The sequence below is a fragment of the Centroberyx gerrardi genome, chromosome 6 (genome assembly GCF_048128805.1).
Source record: "Centroberyx gerrardi isolate f3 chromosome 6, fCenGer3.hap1.cur.20231027, whole genome shotgun sequence".
NCBI classification, from domain to species: domain Eukaryota; kingdom Metazoa; phylum Chordata; class Actinopteri; order Beryciformes; family Berycidae; genus Centroberyx; species Centroberyx gerrardi.
Genome location: NC_136002.1, coordinates 26,893,066 through 26,913,397, shown reverse-complemented (window position 1 = coordinate 26,913,397; position 20,332 = coordinate 26,893,066). Strand labels below are relative to the sequence as shown.

The window sequence follows — 20,332 nt, the reverse complement described above, 5'->3', positions numbered from 1 at the left end:
CTATCTGCACGCTGCTTTTTAGCTGTGATAGTCTCTGTCTGAGGGAGCGCAGTAAAAGGAAGAAAGTGACTCACCAGGTAAGAGCTGAACCCATCATTGACAGACTCGACAGACTGGCCTGAGTTGTTGAAATAGACTGGACGGTGATGGCTGTTCGTTTCAAAGGAGGAGCCTGAGGAGCAAGGCAAGCGCAGAAGAGAAGTCGATATTTACCACTGCCATAAACTCTAAAACGAAAAAGATTACCGCTCAAGTGAAACAGTACAATGCCAAACCTACATGAGTCAGACATCATAATCGTTGCAAGAGAGGTTGATGCAGACCAAAATACCTGACATTTCAAGGTATACTCGGAATCAGTAAACTCATGTTCCTCATGAAACAAACAGAATGCAAGTGACATTTCATTAAATGCTCCACTGGGTTATAATTAGTGTTTGTTGGGGCAGGCAGCGCAGGTGTGTGAACAGCCTGTGGCCTCACTAACAAGGGCCACAGGTCACTTGCCGTCTCTGGCTATGTGAGGCCTGACCATGGGCTTGGCCAAGCAGAGAACACAGCATACTAAGAGGCCATGCATTGTGTCTGTGAGTGCTCCTTTTTTTTTTTTTATTGCTTATCAGCCTGGAACGAGGCATTCTGGAGCAGGCTGCATGGCTTGAATTTCATTAGTGTCTCAACAGAACAGTGTCTGCTAGACTGGCCTCTTTGTCTCTGCTCAGCTGCTAGAGTTAAGTCAGCACAACGAGAGATAGAGGAAGAGCGAAAGAGAGCGAGAGAAAGACGGAGGAGGAAGAGGAAACAGGCTCATTGCAATACCGCAAGGGGATGGACTGATGAAGTCATACTCGCATGTAAAAACAGGAAACGTGATGCGTGATTTCAAAAGATCTGTATGAGTCAACTGAGGCTGTGATTGAAGAAACTAAACTAGTGTGCAATGTGCAATGCTACAGTGTTTAGAAAGTGAATGTGTGAGTAAAGTGGTATAAGCATTGAGTTTACCTCTGTGCAGTCGGATGTTCTCCACAGCGGGGAGAGTGTTTCTGCGCGGGATGACCGACACTGCAGCGGTCACATCTCCGTTCTGGCTCCCTACGGACTGGGGGCTCCCCCACTGGCCCTCGGACCCCTGGCTGGGCTTGGGCGGCCTGGGAGGAGGGGCGCAGGACGACTCGGAGCTGGAGGGCGTCAGGGCATTGTGGTTCTTATCAAACGTCCGGGGGATCTGGTAGAAGGAGCCGGGCGGCGTGGGGAGGTCGTAGTTGTCGGGCGGGCGCTCATTGGAGTGCACGGCGGCGAGGGCGTTGCAGGGCGTTTTGAAGGTGTAAACCTCCTCGTTCTCCAGCTCAAGCTCTCCCAGGCCGCTGTGAGCCGGAGCCTCGGCGCTGTAGCCCCGCGGAAGCACGTAGCAGGCCTCCTGGGACGAGTCGTCATGCGCCGGTAGCTGGTGTTTGCCGGGCTTGGGCAGGCTGTAGAAGCCGTGCAGCTGGGCACCCATGCCATTCAGGCAGTGGGAGAAGCCGTGGGAGAGCTTCTGCACCGCCGAGTCACTGCCCACAAACAGATTGCTTCGTGTGGCCTGAGAGAAACTGGCACTCCTGTAACACACACACATACACACACACACGTCAGTCTTCATCATGCCCACTTTCCACTGCGCCTAATAGCTCCCTCACAGATAGACATCTGCCACCTACCTCAATGCCAGCCTCTCCCTAACAATGGCAATAAACCGCTTGACAACCATCTACTCTTGGCTTTTTATGGACTATCAATGTAATTAACCAAACGGCCACTAGAGGATACTGCAGCACTTCAGAAGAGACGGTGGAGCCATCCGGTTCTCGGCACGTGTTCAAAAACAACACACCTCTGCATCAGAGCTGGAACACCTCTATGTAAGTAAATCCATGCTATCATATTATTGTTAGCGTTTGCTTAAGAAGCCGACATGTTAACGTGGTTCCTCCCATGTTGAGGGAGAGGAGGCATCCATGTTGAGGGGGTGAATGCTATGACTTTCCCACAGTTTCTCAGCCTCGGTTAGGCACCCTAGGGACATGGCTCATTTATTCTGGCTCCATTGTAGGACTTGACCTTGAGTGCCAAGTGGAGCGACCCTACAGCTTAGACATTTCTAGCCAGTTAGCTGAGCAATGGCCTGTCTTAGCTGGCTAGGGCAAAGATGACATGTTCTCTAGAAATCACTACTAATCTCTGCTGAAAGAGATTGTATTAGCTACACTGCAGGATTCTAATGGGGACTTATTTCAATCTTGATTATGATTATAACGTTTTTAAAGGAACAATGCATCAATGTAATGCAATTAATGTATCCATAACATTTTGCTCTCTCTCACTCTCTTTCTTTTTCATGTCAGATGGCACGCAGTGTTGCATCAATTCTTAAAACACCGTCCACAGGCTCTGGCGTCTCCTCAGGATTGCAATCATTAATCAATAACTTTGTTCATCTTTCTGCTTTCCATCATTATGGTTTCACAGCGGCTCTTTACAAAGATTAACTCATAACTGTAACGCTGGCCATCAGACCGATGGAGTCTCATTGTGGCTTGAATCATAACCCTTCACCAGATGTCCGTCTTAATTAGCAGACCCACGGAGCAGAAGCTGGTGAGCGAGTGACAGAAATATCTGCATAAAGCTGATGAGATGGATTGTGAGGTTTGATTTCCTGGGTTTCACAGAGGTCCAACACAGCAGATTTATGCGCAAATTGTGTGGCTGAGAGGGCAGTTCTACCCTGGGCGAGTCTAAACCTATAGGAGTGATGAATTGCAGTCTCAACCTCATTGATCATCTACTGTGCCGGCTATCCGCTGAATGGCATCATTATTAAAGCTGCCTCTGATTCTTGGAACCGGGCATCATGGCAGCAGGAGCTGAGGTGAATGTTAATGGAAAACCCAGGAGTGCATTTAATGTAAACACTTGGTCCGTTTGTTCTCTCTCTGAGCATATAGGCTGGCTACGTGTGCATGCCTATATACTGTACACTCATGTAGTTACTCAAAAACTTATTGTCTGAGTTACAATAGAAAGTACTGTATTCTTGTAAAAGAAATTGTGGAAATATAAATGAAAGTGTAAATGAAAAAATAGCAGAAACCTAGTTTGTTTACGTATTCCTTTAGACTTCAGGATTTGCACTAAACTGCCACCCTGGCAAACATTTCTTCAATATTTCATATCTTAAATTAAGATAAGATAAGATAGCACTTATTGATCCCCTTGGGGAAATTCTCATGAAATTCCTCATGTTTAGACTGTATTGGTTTTGAGCCATATTTCCCTTTCAATATAATGAAATATAAATAACAATAACTACATTGACTGATTTTTATCAGCGGCTGATCAATCAGAGCACTTGCACATAATATCCTTTCCACCATGCTTATTCACACACCCATGAATACACACATACACACTTTTTTTTACCTAGCAATCCCTTTTTGGCCTGATTTTATGTATATATATATATATATATATTTAATGTATGTATATAATGACACTGGAGAGAAGAACTGGGAAATTTCCCCCCTGTAACGGTAGTTCTAACCCTTAGGGGCTTCTAAGCTGAGGAAGCGGCGTAAACCTGTATGTTGACCTGCATTATGGGATAACAGGAAACTGACACAGGACGCCTGCGGGTCGCGACCCTTACCGTGCACTCTCCGTCTTCCTGCTCATGCACTGGTGGAGGAGGAGGTAGTCTTGGGGCGCGCTGTTGGACAGGGAGCTGTGTGTGTGGCGCACAGGCACGTCAAAGGTGAAGAGGACTGGCTGGCTGGAGTGGATGGGGGCCGAGGACTTGCGCTCTCCGATCAGAGGGGCCATGGAGCCGGTGACATCTGCACCCAGGGAGCGGGGCATATGGGACGACCTGCCATCTGGAGACATAAGAGATTGGAGGGGGAAGAGGGCCATCAGTGATTGAATGGCAAACCCGCAAACATTTTACAACACCCATCTTAGTCTAGGCTTGAGAATTTAAAAGCAATTCCTCTGCAGACTCGATGATACCTGATCATGCCGTATGCTCTCCAGCTACAGGAGGATCCATCCCCTAAACGTTTTCCTTTTCTTGTCACGATCCACGAAGTCAAAGGGCAACGAAATTCAATGGAGGGTTTTAAGCCTTTACATGTCCCTGCCTTGCATGGAGTCTTGTATTCAGTAGCTTTCAGCGTGCCCTCTAAAGATAATCAATAGAGAAGAGGGATCTGTCTCAAGGGAGCAGCGCAAAAACAAGCCTTCTGCCTTTTTGGGGCTGAAGGCAGAGATTAGGTCAACGGCACATGGTCACAAAATCAGACACATCATTTTGACCAGTGTCATTGTGCTCGGTTTGGCTTTATTGAGTTTCCCATTGTTCTGCACAGCGGGACTGTGTGAACAACATGGCTTTAGAGTCCCATTGTTTCTGTGTGACATCCCTGATATCTGCATTGGAGGGCTACAAAGTAAAGACAAATCTGAGATCTGGATGCTGAAAATAGACTGGGCAGGAGGCCAAAACAAGGAAGCACACATTGAGTTGTAGGAGTAGAGTGGGCGGCCCACTGCTCCATCGACCCATAGTGCTGTGTGCAACACTGGCTGATGGGAGAGGAAAAAAAAAAAAAAAAAAAAACCTCCACCAATCATCTTTTGCTGAAACTATTATCTCTCTCAGTGCAGTGCTGGCCAAAGGTTTTGCATGAGCATATTTACATAAGACTAAAGTGAAATAATTCAAAAGCATATCCAAAAAGAATTCATAACTTCACACTTTCACTTTACCTAACAGAGACACTTGAGTTTTACCTACACTAGTACTAGTCAAAAGTTTGGACACACCTGATTGAATGTATTATATGTTTTTCATGATCTTAAAGCCATTTTGATCTAAAGGCTTATGCTTAAATACTTTAAATTAGTTTCTTAGACAAATATAAATAGTGAAGTTGATGCCTATGTATGAATGTCTTTCCAAAGCCTTCGCCTTTCCGTCAAGGCAAAGGGCGGCTACTACTAAGAATCTAAAATATAAGATAGTTTTGATTTGTTTAACACTTTTTTGGTCACTGCATAATTCCATTTGTATTATTTCATAGTTTTGATGTCTTTACTATTATTCTAAAATGGGAAAAATAGTAAAAATAAAGAAAACTTTGACTGGTAGTGTATCTTATCTCCCTGATCGGACCTTTACAAAGCATCTCAGAGATCAGATCGTCCTTTAATAACAAGCCACTGGCCGTTTTTAGGCAAGGTGACCATACAGATTGCGCATGGCCACTGTGACAAAAGGACAACACACTCATATACTGGAGCCCAGTTAGCTGAATGAGGTCACATCCCTGCCTGGGGGAAGAGGCCTCTGCTGTGGGTCTCCAGGCCAGTGGACATCAGTGAGATGTCCAGACCCACAGCCACGCAGGCAGGGACTCCCCCCGATGAGCCTCAATTACGCCATTGTTCTGAGCTCTTCCACTCTCCCTAGGCTAGTTAGGCATCATCTCCTTTCTCCACAAAAAGCTTTGTAAAAGCTTTCATCCAGCGCGGTGAGTACTAGGCCCACTAACATGGGTAGATATATTGATTTGTTGTAGAGAGATTGTTCCTCCCCCCTGCGAGAGTGAAAGCGCTGGATAGAAATAACCGGGCTTCAAAAACAGGCTTGATGACTGTAAACAAAGTGCTACTACTTCAAAATAAAAAAATGAAATGCAATCTCTTAAATTTGCACGGTGTGTGTATGTATGTGAGTGTGTGCGTGTGTGTTTTGCTGTGTGTGTGTGTGTGTGTGTGTGTGTGTGCCCTCAATGATTTTTGATTAGCTATCATACACAACTGTCAGAATCGGAGGGAGATGAAAGACGACTGGTCTGGCCTGCTGATGGAATAGCCTACATGGCTCATCACTGACACTAATGGGTCCAATGATGTATGTTACCATTGGGAAGCAATTCCATCAAGGCAGTGGAACCACAACACTTAAAAAAAAAAAAAAAAATACAGAAAAGAGCAGAGAAGAAAAACACTGAAACCTCTCAAAATTTCCATCTTTCCTGCTTCCAGTAAAATCCCCTGCATCTGCTAATGTACTGTGACAGACAATATTGGGTGTCAACGTGGTTATTAATCAAAGTGAAAAAGTAATTTATGACACTATTGCCTACAAAGAAAAGTAATAAAACGGTGCAGGATTAGCACAAGTAATATATAATCATTATTTTTTTGAGCAACGAGCCTGACGCTGGTGCCAAAAACTGTTTTCTCTACAACTGAGCTGAATCCTCAACCATCAACATCAAGCAAGTCGGTGAAAGGGGAGAAAGAGAGTTCTTGCCGCTGCATTCCTCAGCTTTATACTGAAACAAACGTCGGACTATCAACAGCAATGCATTAAAAAGACCCTTTTGCTCGGTGAACGACATATGGCTATTCTGGGTCAAAGAGCAACCCAGTTCATGAGCAATTTTCCAATTATGTTCTATAATACATCACCTACTGTCTCATCTGCTCTGTGGCCATAATCTAATAGAGGCCGGCTGCTGGTCTCAGGAGGCCAAAATTAGAACCCTGCTGGATCACTAAGGACAAGAACGTCTTTGTAGGGTTCTCATTTCCTCTCAGTCCGGCCAGAATTAGACAAGGACATATGATAATCTAATCTGAAATGAGACATAAAAATAGAAAATATCACTGACCGACTGAAAAGACATCTGATGGAAACATGTAGGAAGAGAAAATATTTTCATTTTCCAAATACAGCAGTTGCGTGTTTTTATAAGGATCTGCAATCCTCCCTTAAATATTCCTTCAAAAGATAATCATCAGAAATAGACGCTATCCACCTGCCTTCAATTTGAGGAGTTCCCCTCCTTACGGGAAAAATGCAATTTCCTTAATGGTTTCATAAGAGATTGCACTTAAAAAATATAGCTGCTGGGCCGAGACAGCTAAAGTGGGCGCTGCAAATTAACTTCAGATATGTTGCGGCAGCAGGGTGGCCCAGTGGTGACAGAGACCGTCCCATGACCAGAAAGGTCAGACAGCGGGTTTGATCCCCCTAAGTGTCCTTGAAACAGACACTGAACCCCAGCTAAATGACTAAAATGTTAAAATGTCTTCTTTCACTACTGATTCCAAGTGGATATTAGTTGCCCCGGACGGACCTGGCAGACCACTGGCTCTTTAAAAGCAACACTGTGTCCCGGGAGGCCGCAGTGAGGGGGCCAATTGCATCTGTGGATAGAGGGGGGGGTTGGGAGCTCTGCATGAGACTGACATAACTGGATAAAGGAGATGCTAGCTGCAGCAGAGTTGGGCGAGGTAGACAGGCTGCCGGGGCTTGTGGTGGGACTTGGTAGCAGTGAGGGGGAGCGACACAAGAGCGCTGCACAGGAAGAAGTAAAATGGCGTCTTCTGCTCTGCCGGCTAGAGTGAAATTAACAAAGTGACATGGCTGTTTCCCCTCTCACTTGAAAACAGCACAGAAGAGACTGAAGCAGAGCAGAGCAGAGCAGAGCGGAGCGGAGCACAGACACAGGAGCATTCCCTGATCACATTACTCCCCTGTGCCTGCCTGCTCACAGCATCATGTGAGCACCACCCCCGGACCACACTGCGACATCAATTTGCCTCAAAACGCTGACTGATCAATCGCCTAAAAGGCTGGGGCTTGTCAGGGCCAATGAATTACAGAGTTTGGCTGAGGTCTAAAACAGCAACTCCTTTTCAACCCTCTGACCTCATTTTTTGCTAAATGATGGGTGGATAAATGGCTGTGCATCAGTAGATGCAACTCAGAAATGAAAACTTGAAAATGGTTGCGGTGAGCGCTGAGTTAATTTTGAAGCATTGGTTTTCATTCTCTCATTGGAAAAAGTGAAAGTCGTACCTGGAATGGGCCGTGCCATCACCTGCAGCCAACCAACCAAGAACAAAAGGATAATTTGCTCTGACAATGCATTACAGAATGGGAGCAAGCCTTGTGTGGAAACACAGAAGTCATGAGGAACGGAGAGTGTAATACTTGTGCATGGCCACAAACTACAAGGATCTACTGTACTGATGTACTTAGGATCCTCTGTCTCGCTCTTCAGGATACCGAGGATAAGGGATATAATGTGGTGTGGAAAAATCTTCAAGACCAAAAGAACATGGGGAGGATATTACAGAGGGCCCGTCTGGTTTATACTCACTCCAGTAACCTTGAGCACATTTCTTAAGGGTGAATATGTCAGTGTTGTGGCAGTTTGCCACAGTTGCTCTGGCCTGGGTGGAATTTTCTAACTGTACTCTGTGACTGCGTTTACATGCAGCCTGGTAATCCGTTAATAGGGCTGGTTGAGCCACACTCAAAATGTAACAACCTCACATAAACACTCCAGCTGAACTACAGTAACCTGATCAGCCATATAAAGGACCTGGGTTACCTGTTTGGAAAAAATGTTGTGAAAATTTCAGCCTGTTGGGTCTCTGTAAAATAGAAAACTCCCAGATGGCAATGTGGCAATTAAGTGAAATGATTCCTAGTTAAAAGAGCACCATGGGTGGACAATTACAGACCTGTTAATAAAAGAATTAAAGATGCTGGATGAAAGTGAAACACACATCCCATATGTGTGCTCAATGACAAATTTGAAGCTGTTTTTGCAATATTGGAGTGGAAAACCTGCAGTTTAAAGACCTTTGCCCTCTGATGTACAGGAATGCAGCACCACAATCACAAACTCATCTGTAATATCTTTTAGGCTGACAAGAAGTGTAAAAGCAGTGGGAGACCTAACTGTTCACTGATAAAAAGCAGTGTAATCCACTTTGCTGATGCTGTAGACATGCAGCCATGCTGCAGACCTGTAAGCAGCTGCCCACATGAACTCCTTTGCATCTAAACAGTTGGAAGGATTATCTGTGCCCTCCCATACACAGGAGGCAGCGCTGCAATCACACTTTCATCTGTGCTACCACTACCAGCCTACCAATAACTGTGTGAAAGAAGAGGGAGACACAGCTATGCATGACAAAAAGCAGATTAAATGATAGAAATAGATGATTACATGTTGAAGACAGGTAAACATCTACCCACATCAACTCTTTTGCATGTTAACAGTTGGCCTGATCCAATATTTAGAATCCATTTGTGGTCTCCATGTAACTGTAGGCTGTGTGGCTGCCACCCTTTAAAATGATTGGCTTTGCCACAGGCAAGTACTAAAGCTGTCATTTGAACCACTAAGCTGGTGCCAACATTGAAGCTACTTAAAGATGCAAAATGACTACACATACTACTGGGAACGGTAAGACTAAATCCACAAAGCTTATTACCCAAATGGGACTGGACATGGGAGATTCTAGGACTTTCTAAAATGGGTTGGGGGAACAGAACTAGTAGGGGGATAGCGGTGTATATGTCAGAAAATCAAATAAACCAAAAACTGAATAGCTGTGATAGATCCAACAGTGTAGGATTCTATTTGCTGATTTTAGAGACATGAAGTGAATATTTGCTAGATCACACAACATTATGCAACCGCTTAAATAATTTGGGTTGACACACGTTCAGTAAAAACTTTACATCTCACCAATACTAGTCACGTCAACGGCAATTTTTCCTCAAAACCATCCATTACTATTTTTACTACTTCTAATACTATTTTTATTCGCCTCGACCAAAGCAATTAGCTACACAGCTGTTTCCGTCTCCGTGGCGTGACAGAACGCTTGGTCCAGCCAACCCACAAAAATGTAAGACAAATCAATGATGGCGTCTGCAGCCTACAGGTACAAGATGGTTGGACGACACATACTTCTTTGTTTTTTATGTAACTTTTGTTGTTAGACACTGTCGACAGACACTTGTCTTATAACCATAAAACAGCCTTAACACTGTTAGAGAAAAAAACCCGATGTCAACACCTTCAAACGGCTGTATCTGATCTTACAAATAAGTTCCTCTTTAATCAGTTTCTGCAACCTTGAATTCCACACCCAATCTCTGCATTTTTGTGTAAGGAAATGGGGAAGTTAAGGGGAAATTACCACAACTATTGCCTAAACAGCAAGATATTCACTACGTGAGTTGGGAAATGCAACTGGCAACCCAGTTTACATTGTGAACATACAGTAGTTCTGAATGAATATGTCATTATCAATAAAACTGTGAATAATTTTGCACCATAAATGCATAACAAGAAGGCACGTTTTTAAGATGTAGAGTTGTGTTCAACTAATCACTTATCACCCATCTGGCTCCACAACTGGGGTTTAAGTTCCTGATTTTATTTGTGTGAATGAATCTCATCTCTTTTCATTGCCTTTTTGACAAAAACTGCTGAGGCTGCTGTTGGAAACGCTGATTTTGGAAGACTTCATTCTTCCGTTTTTTTCCCACCACCAATGAAACTGAAAAACAATATGGACTTTTTTTTCTTTTTTTACAAGGGACAGACTGTGAAACGAACAGAACGAAGAGGAGAAAAACACAACAGAGAGGGAGCTGTCCTCCAAAAGAAGGAACAAAAAAAAAAAAAAAAAGCCAAAACAGAGGACTGCTGACAAGTAAAACCCATCCCCTAGTTCAGATTGTCCTTGTCTAGGAGTTCAAACAGCCGGGACGGAGCAGAACAAAGCCCGTGATTGACGAGATGATGTTCCATTCATTAGATTGCGCTCGGGGGCGGGTCTCCCTGGGTGCAGACACACGCCACACACCCAGCCATCAGTATCTGGTAACAATAGCACTAACACCCATCAACAGATTGTAAGGACTAGAAAAAACATGTAACTCGGTGTGTTCTTGTCTGCTTATGGCAATCAGAGGCGCTGTAATGACTAGTTACTAATCCCCACTGTTGTCCAATTACTCTTGAAAAGTCTTGTCTTTGGTTGTCAGTGTTTGTTCACAATTACACGGGTGACAAGCAACTCTAATCGCATTTCTATCTCTTCATGCGCCTTGGCTTGACTTCTTGTTTTTAAAAAGGGGGGTTTAATAATAGATGATGCAACGCTAAACCCAAATCATGACACACTTTGCTGAACATCTGCATTCTGTGGGGTTTCATTATTTGTAAGGTCAGAAATGACAACCCTCTTCTCTGGTGATTTGGACGATGGGGTGTGCACAATGTCTCCTCAGTCTTTGGTTTCCAGCCAGGCCCTTGATGCTGCCAGGGCAACCAGAAGTGGTATTATGGGATGCACAGCAGTGGCAGCAGCAGCAGCAGCAGAAAGCGTCCCTCGCAGACGGCTCTGTGGCAGCAGAAACCTGACCTTCCAGTACCATGGAGTCTCATTATTTCAACAAAAATCAATGCCCATGAAGGGCACTTTGGGAGGGGAAAAGGCAGGCGTGCACGCGCTGAGAGACTGAGAAGCAAAAGGAGAGAGAATGGGTGTGTGTATGCGTGCGTGTGTGTCTGTGTCTAACTGATATATTGCCAATATTACTATCCAGCATTGGCCTGGTTTTTGTTCCACCAATAATGTTCTGAAAAGATCAGCACAAAACAAAAAAGAGATTTCAGCACAATAACTTCTGGTCATTTTGAAATTTTCAACATTTACTTTGAGAAGTAAGAACAATACTAAACCAAATTACCAAAATATGTGATTTAGAACAGAACCTACAATAATGAATTAAGCGGAGTAACAACAAAACCAAAAACATAAATCATTATTGCCACATATATTAGATATTGTCATATTTTCCAATTATAAGTACTGGGCCCAAAGGTCATGTGTGGAACAGTCCCTTATGTGTGTGTAAGAAAGAGAGCAAGAGAGAGATAGAAACAAAGTGAGACACAGCAAGACACAGAGAGAGACAGAGAGAGAGTTGCGTTCAAGAGCTGTGTGACAATGAGCTGCTGTCATGCGCTGCCCTTGGCCAACCTTCCTCCCAGTCCCAAGAGGCAGCTGTCCGCTGGCAGGACAGTCCAGCCCTGACAGACAAAAGGTACGATCAGATCGGGGTATTGATGGATCAGACGCTGCCAAATATCTCAACCAATCCTACTCACTCTGAAACACTCAAACACTTATATTTCCAAGGGTTTATCAGTGTCTCCCCTAGGCCTGGTTTATCCCCTTCAGAAATTATTTCACAGCTCACATTTGTATTGCAGCTTCATTGGAACAAGAATATATGAATATGACAGTTATGGGTATAAAGGCACAACAGCAGAACCCATCTGAACCTCAGACACCGAATCTCGTCTGTTTTAAGCCTGATTCATACTTTCTGTTTAACTAGAAATGCGCGAACTCGGCATGAACGCAGACGTGCCATCCATACACCTTTGCATTCATGCTTCTTGTGCTTTGCATCACAACAGCGTGCCTGAAAACTCCAGTATTGTAGTGGCAATGTAGGAAAATTCAGCTCTCAATATGCCCCAACAAGAAAAAACCCCGCCGGAATCGGTTAGTTGGTTCTGGTTCCTCTTCCTTCAGCCAATCCTTGGGGGGAAGAATGTTAACTGAAGTATCATCTGTATTGTTTTGAATTTCATGCGGTGCGCGACCTCGCCCGTGATTTCCACATGCGGGCAATGCGACGATTAGTTTTGGCCACAATTCCGTCATTTAGGTTCACCAGACAGTCGTAGTGAATGAAACGTGCAGCAATGTGAACATACTGTATATTTATTCTATTACTTGTGGGCAACTGTTGTTGACACATGTAATCAGAGGTCTGTCAACTGCAAATTAATCTTGGAATAATGTTTCACTTTAAAAAAATATGATTTGTTCTGGTATTTCATAGCATTTCAATGGCCCCCTTATATTTTGCTCATTTGAATGTCCCCCATTCCTAAAGGATTAGTGAGGTAAATATAGCTTTATTTATGAGTTGCTCTCAGTTTGTGTTGTCCTCTGTAAGAGGAACTAACTTTTCAGGATTTTAAACTTGGTCTGTCTCCCAGAGAAGAAATTCCCAGTCTGTTTGGTGACACACCGGCTCAGCTCAGCAGCTGTCTACCAGGAAACCACAAAACGTCTTAACTGATAAAAGAGATGTGTGCACACTTATCCAGCAATGGCCACCCTCTATTAGTTCCAATCACCATCCGCATATCTACGGCACTTAATCAAACCAGAATCGCAAAACTCCAAAGCGCAAGGTGCCGCATTGGCAGATAAGTGTTTCGAAGGCTGACGTGTAAAAAGACAGTTAATGTGTTGGTACTGTGAGAGACGTGGCTCAGGTCCAGCAGCACTATCTGTTCACTGGCTGGTCAAGAGGCGAGATCAAGATGGGAGACGGAGTGTCTGAAGCAGACAGGAAGTCATCCCTGTGTCAGGTCTGCACTGCTCTCACATCATCCCTGCTTCTCTCTCTCTCTCTCTCTCTCTCTCTCATACACAGACAGACACACATACAAGCATCACCACCAGCATCAATAGTAAGAATAATGAAGCTCTACTGTCACGCCCTATTATTGAACAGGTAGTTCCAGCCAATCTGATTGGTCGAAAGCACATTCCAACTGTGCTGAGAATTCCCGCACAGCAAGACTGTGTTAGCAAAAATGGAATTTGTTGTTACCAGGAAGCAAGTTACACACTACCAGTCATAAGTTTGGACACACCTGATTGAATGTACTATGTTTTTCATCATCTTAAAGCCATTTTGATCTAAAGGCTTATGCTTAAATGCTTGAAATGTGTTTCTTAGACAAATATAAATAGTGAAGTTGATGCCTATGTATGAATTTCTTTCCAAAGCTTGTTTAACACTTTTTTGGTCACTGCATAATTCCATTTGTGTTATATCATAGTTTTGATGTCTTTACTATTATTCTAAAATGTAAAAAAATAATAAAAATAAAGAAAAATATGGTGTGTCCAAACTTTGAACTGGTAGTGTATGCTCACTAATTTGTTGAAAACGTTTTAGACAATACATTGCATTGGTAACCTCCATAATACCTACATACTTTCTTCACTGTTATTACATACATACCCAATGACTGTGCCTGACTGTTGTACCCATAATCACAAGAAAGAACAGCCTCTTCGTATTTCTGCTATATTATACAACAGGTAGTTTCGGCCAAGCGGGCTGATGAGTGAAATATGCTTTCCAATTGTGTTATAATTTCCATAAAACACGCCTAGTTCTACACTAAGTCAGGGTTGGCAAAAACAGTTTGGAGGAGTATTCAATTCCTCAATTCCTCATGCAAGCAACACTGACAACAACCTGATACTTGGTTGGGGAGCTGGCAGCAGTTAATCTGAGGAAGGGCTGGGTGATTTGCATTACAGTTGGGAGGAGCAGCCTACAGTTCTCCCCCAGTCCTTGGAAAAGCGACTGGCTATGGCTTGTAAATGTCTCTCACGCAAAGTCTCTTTTTTTTTATAAGGAAGGTATACTCTAGGGGGCAGGTGGTCAGCATCAAGAGAGAGAGAGAGAGAGAGAGAGAGAGAGAGAGGGAGGGGTCAGAAAAATAGACGAACACAGAGGAGGGTGGGGCGCCTGTCTGGAAGTGTACGCTGTATGTGTGAACAAGCAGACCCAGCTGGTGGGTCCATCAACTAACTCCAGGTCAGATAAGGTTCTCATCTGGGCTTGGACTGCCAAAAACTATGTTCATAGTTTTCCCTTATTACTCCACTCAGGATCCATGGCTGCTTTTCCCAATAAATTTCGGTGCTTTCCTGCGTACTGAAGACGGTGGCGATGACGCAACAGGGAACCACACAGCCGAGCAGCTATGGCCTCGGGGAGCAGATACATGAAAGAAAAACATCTCACACTTTATCCAGGAGGGTTTAGCTCACTATTTGGCTATGTGTGCGCAGAGAGTGTAAGAGACGATTACTGATAAAAACTGAGCCTTAAAAGGGATAGGGGAGGTTTTTATATCTGATTTATTATGAACTGAGAGTTCTCTGAAATTCACTGAACAAACATCTTCACCCCTGTCTTGTGCAGTGAGACATTTGGTGTTAGTACACTTAGACAGTGTAACACATTAAGGTGTTAGTATTTGTTTGCAATGCTAATGGAAATCAGTGGGGGTGAAAACTATTTATCTGAAAATTGCAGCCCTTCTTCGCAGATATCGATGGTGAGAATCAGGACATGGTTTAGAAGATGATGCAAGTGATTTTTTGCAAGTAGTCACGGGTGCTAACAAATGCTAAATTCTGCTTGCAATTTCTCACCCACTAAAACACACCAGGCGAGTGCATTTGGATGGACTGAAAGAACTCCCAGTTACTGAAAAAATAAAGTTCCTCAGAAAGAGGAACCAGCCCTTTCAATGAAAACAAGGTTATACGACCAAATATTACAGTGCATGATGTGACGTTTACAACAAAAGGGATTGCAATCAGTTATGCAGCTGTCATTACATCAACCCTCTCTCTCTCCCCCAACCCATTCTCACAGCCACACCCCACTGACACACACACACACGCACACGATACAGTTTGAGATTCATAGCAAGACCTTGCTAATTATTCAACGTAGACCTTTGGGATCCACTCCTGATGTGAGCATTATTACACACTCCATAGCTGTTTTTATTCAACACCTGGACATACTGCATGTTACAGATGATCAGCTTAATCAGCCATGGATAAACGTCCACCAGCTGGCAGGTGGTGGAAAACAACAGTGTGAGGGTGTGGATGGGCAGAAATAAGAGAGTGAAAGGAGCTGTTTCTAACAAACTCTCATCAGGTGTAACATACAGGATTTTAAATGTTAGTACTGCTTTCCTTTTTTAAGCAGTCAGATTCATGGTCGATTTCTCACATAACATTAAAACTAAGACTTCTTGGGGTCTCCTTAGTTAATCCCCTTCACAAATTATTTTAGAGCTCACATTTGTATTGCAGCTTCATCAGAGCAAGATTATATTAAAGCTGCACTTGGCAACTTTGCATGTTGGCGGCACCCAAATGGCAGCGAGAGGCAAATGTTTCAGTTATTTGGGTTCAACACCCAGAAATCATGAACTGTGACATAAACACACTACACACAGAACACACGTGTTTACCAACCCAGCTGGTCTGTGATGCTTTATACCAAAATACACCAAAGGGGCAAGAGAGGAAAAGATCTAACGTTGGTGAGTCCAGCTTTCTCTGGACGGAGCGGAGTTTGTATTTTGCTCTTACATTTTTATGCATGACTTCCTGTGTGCAGAGATTTCCCACCAGTGATCATACCCGACACCAGAATTTAATTTGGGCAATTAAGGCAAATCTCCAGCATCTAAATTAGTGGGGATGGGACGCTCTTCTCTGTTGCAGCTTCACTTCCTGATTTAGGCAGATAAGACAGGTGCTTTTTTACATAAAAATCTCGCCTAGTGCAGCTTTAACATTAATTTATGCCATCAGATGGATGCTTTTATCCAAAGCGCTTTGCAGTACTATAAGTGAATTCAATTTCAGCATAGGTGGCCACAGAGGGAAACAAACCCCTACGCCCAGCAGTGAAAGTGCCATGCTCTCCCTCACTGAGCTATTCTCATCCGAACAAAATGTAAAACGGTAGTTGTGGCAAACACACAACATAAAGTCCTCTGTATCTGCTTGATGAGCTGGTAGCTAAAAGGCTTGTATTCAGTATAAGACTTTCCATTGTCCTGGAGATGACAGGCAGATCAGGCCATTGCTTTAACAAAACAAATGAAGACAAAAATCAATAACACTCTCAGACATTGTGTCCATTTGGCAGGGATGTTCCTATTCAACTCTCTCAAATAACAAAGATGGAAAAAACACAATTGCCAGTGATATCATGTAGCCGGTGCTCTGCTGCTGGATTTTGTGAGAGCTAAGCAACAAGCCGTTCCAAATAATATGAGAAAGCACAGTGGGAGACTCATAAAAGGGAAGTGTTATTGTATTTTGTTAAGTAGCCTACTAAATATTTGTCTTAAAAATCGAAACAAATATTTGTATAAAATCAGTAAAGAAACCACTATGTATTAGGTAATAGCTATCTAAAAACTGGATTCTCAACAGTGCCAACTGATGGTTGACAATTCAAAGGTGTGAAAAGACATTTGAAAAGAGCAGTGTGTATCCAGAGAATAACACAGGGATAGAAGAGATAGTAGGGATAGTAGGAATGGCAGGCTGCAACTGGATTCTCTACCTAACCTGACTGAAACATGGAGATGGATAAACTGAGAAAATCAAAATCTCTTTGAAGTGGGACCAGTTGGGTCACTTTAAATCTACTTGAGATGTTTATATGAGGTCAGTTCATTTGGAATGGAGGCCCGATTAACAAATTACAAAATGACTAAAGTGGGGAAAGGGTCAGGGCGTCCTACCGTGGTTGTCGTTGGACTGGTTGAATCCACACAGCTGGCAGATGGAGCGGACCCACTTGTTCATCTCCTCCTCGGTCTCGGCCACTAGGTAAAAGGTGCGGTCTGAGGTCTTGATGTCGAACACGAAGCTGTCCTGGAACTCCTTCCTCTTGAAGGTGAGGCCGGCGTCCACCTGCTCGCAGCAGTGCAGGTCGATGACGCGGATGGGCTTCTTGGAGTGGTCGTTCTTGTAGTACTCGAGAACGTCGGGGTCGCCGCTCATTCGGCCGCTGCGCAGGATGAACCAGCGCTTCTTCCATGCCTGGGAAACGACATTGCGAGTTCAGAACATGACTTCAACACACAGCAAAAAGCAAACACTTTCCCGGAAAGCCGGTGCGGTCAAATCATATATGTTTGTTGATGGGGAATGCTAACTTTACATTTCAAACATGATATGAATCTTGATCTTGAGATTGTAAATGGTCAACAAGCATATACAGATGGTTTGATAAACTTTTCTTACTGTGTGTACACTGCAGAGTGTTTCCATGGCAATGCACTAAACACACTACACACTACACAACACAACACACTAAACAGTTGGACTTCAGTTGGGGTGTTAACTTTTGATCAAACACCCGATTGAGTTCCGAGGAAAGAACAGGCTGGCTTTACTTGAGCATGTCACTGTGCTTTAGTGTGCATGCGGTTGTGTGTGGTTGTTGTGTGTGTGTGTGTGTGTGTGTGTTGCTCTTTTGAGGCAGCAGGTGTTACTCCCCCAACGTATTTCCTGTGCCGATATCCCTCTGTGAGCGAGGAGAGAAGCAGAGCTGCAGTTCAAATACAAAGAGCTCCTCCATGACAACTTCACTACAACACAGAACTTGTAGACCGGGGCTCCTCCCACTCCCAGAAACCCAGCGAGTGGCACGGCTTCCATCCAATCACAGTCAAGCCGCATCTAGATATGACTGTGTCACTAGAGGTGGGAGTTTCCTCGCACAACGTGTAAATAAACATCCCATGTCATAAACCACAAGAGATAGCACAATCACACTCTCTGATAATACATGCAGAATTACGTGGCAAGATCAAGATACAAAACCGACAATGCAACAAGTTGATTTCACACTTATAATACATACTCATGTTACAAGTATTAGTCAGAGGGCTGACTGGAAAAACATAAAGGAAGGACAGTTGCCTTGACTGTGACAAGAGCTACAGAGCAGCTCCATACGTTTTTCCAGTGGCTTCCTTAAAGGGACTCTGTGTTCTCTGTCCAGAGACAAAGGAGGAAGATAGACCAGGGGGCGGAGGGAGGGAGGGAGGGAGGGAGGGAGGGGGGGGGGGCTTTGGCCATCTGCCAGTGATGCACTTCCGCCCAGGCAATGTCTCTCACATGCAGGCTGCTGACACACAGGATCCTGCAGGCCCCCTCTCCCTCCATCAACACAGACACTGCCGCAAGGCTAACCGCCCCCCCTTCCACCCCCAGACCCGACTAACACCATACAAACACACACACACACACACACACACACACACACACACAGGGAGGAAGCGGAAAAATGGATCACACTGAGTCTCCTGTGTTTCCCAAATAGAGCCGTCTTTACACAGAGCATTTACACCGGGTTACTGGTGGATCTGACCTGGGTTCGGTTTCTGTGTGAAGCTGGGGTAAAACAGGGGTTAAAATACAAAGGCTCTGACCCGACTCACGACCTGGGAGAAAAGCAGCAGAAAAGACCAGATTCAGTATTTAGTCTGTGTAAAGTAAAGCTGGAGAAACGCCTGTGCAAGTGCCACAGTAACCGTGGTAACCATCTCGCGCCACAGCAAGCGCTCCATCACCTGTGCGTTAAGTTGTGCGTAGAAGTTAGGCTATCAGAGGGGAAACTGCCGTCTACTTGAGGTGAGGGAGAACCGCAAAAAATCTAAGCTAGCTTCACAGAGACTTGGTTTCGATTCAAGCAGTTTAGCTAGCAAAACTAGAAATATGAACGAAAACATCTTTAATCTGCCAGACGTATAAATGGTTATAAAATGGCATCACACAACAATTACCCACAAGATAAATAAAGTTTATTGCTGCATCAGATCCAGTGGTTCCTGTGGTTCCCCCTCCCGCAGTTTAAAGATGATCATACCGGGTAAAAAAAAAAAAGTGGATAAAGAACACTTGTTGAAAACGACCAAGATTAATTCTATCCTGGCTCTGCTGCAGCATTTCAGCCGGGTCAGCTGTGCAAAGACGGCTTAGGTGTTCTTAATCTCCTCTGAAAATATGTACGCTATTTGTGCTTATCAGGATGTTTTACAGGCTTTTACCACTGAGATGCCATACAGATCTATTTTGGCTTCAGTGAAAGCTGTGATCCGTGAGATTCTTGTTTTTTGGGAGGGGGGGGGGGGGGGGGGTTTTTGGTGACATCTTTGTTCCTAAGCGCTCATCGCTGTGGTGTTTCTGCACTTGACTTGTCCAGTACTGTGATGACTTTTTCCTTGGATTTTCTGTTGATGAAGTTTGAGTTTCTTTGCGTTTTTCTTTGTCTGTTCAGCCACGGTGGCTATCGCTGCTCATGCTAACTACTCAGTTCTTCTTCTATTGATTCCAATCAAACCGCTGTAGCTGCTTTGTGTGTGCCAGTGGATTTTACCCAGGAAAGGCCTATACCTGCCACTGGGTGTTTAGAACAGCAAATGCAGCAAATGTAAAAGCTTTCATGTAAAAGCTTTCATGAACTATAGGTATATGTTGAATCACTATTTGTGTTATATCAATTGGCGACAGAGTATAGCAAAACGGACATTTATATAAATGAAATCCTCACAGATTATTCCTTTAAGAGGCACGCCATATTGAAAAACATTTCGGTAAAATGTAAGAAACTGAGATTTCATTATGTGAATGCAACATAATGGCTCTCCAAGAATACACTATGAGCTCTGGAGCAACAAAATGGGATTCATCATGTCCATTTTGCAAACAGCTGAAATGTTCTTTTGACATGTTGGCAGTTCTG

The 20,332-nt window shown here is 43.9% G+C and overlaps 1 protein-coding gene across 2 annotated transcripts in view; it reads right to left on the bottom strand.

Moving 5' to 3' along the window:
• gab2 (GRB2-associated binding protein 2) overlaps window positions 1–20,332 on the bottom strand; it is a 42,817-nt gene that overhangs the window by 4,045 nt on the left and 18,440 nt on the right. For both annotated transcript variants that reach the window (XM_071917510.2, XM_078284129.1), the window contains exons 2-5: window positions 17,322–17,622; window positions 3,689–3,914; window positions 1,006–1,601; window positions 75–172 (exon numbers count right to left, since the gene is read on the bottom strand). In XM_071917510.2, coding sequence (XP_071773611.1) covers window positions 75–172; window positions 1,006–1,601; window positions 3,689–3,914; window positions 17,322–17,622 — 1,221 coding nt within the window. The remainder of the gene's footprint in view (window positions 1–74; window positions 173–1,005; window positions 1,602–3,688; window positions 3,915–17,321; window positions 17,623–20,332) is intronic.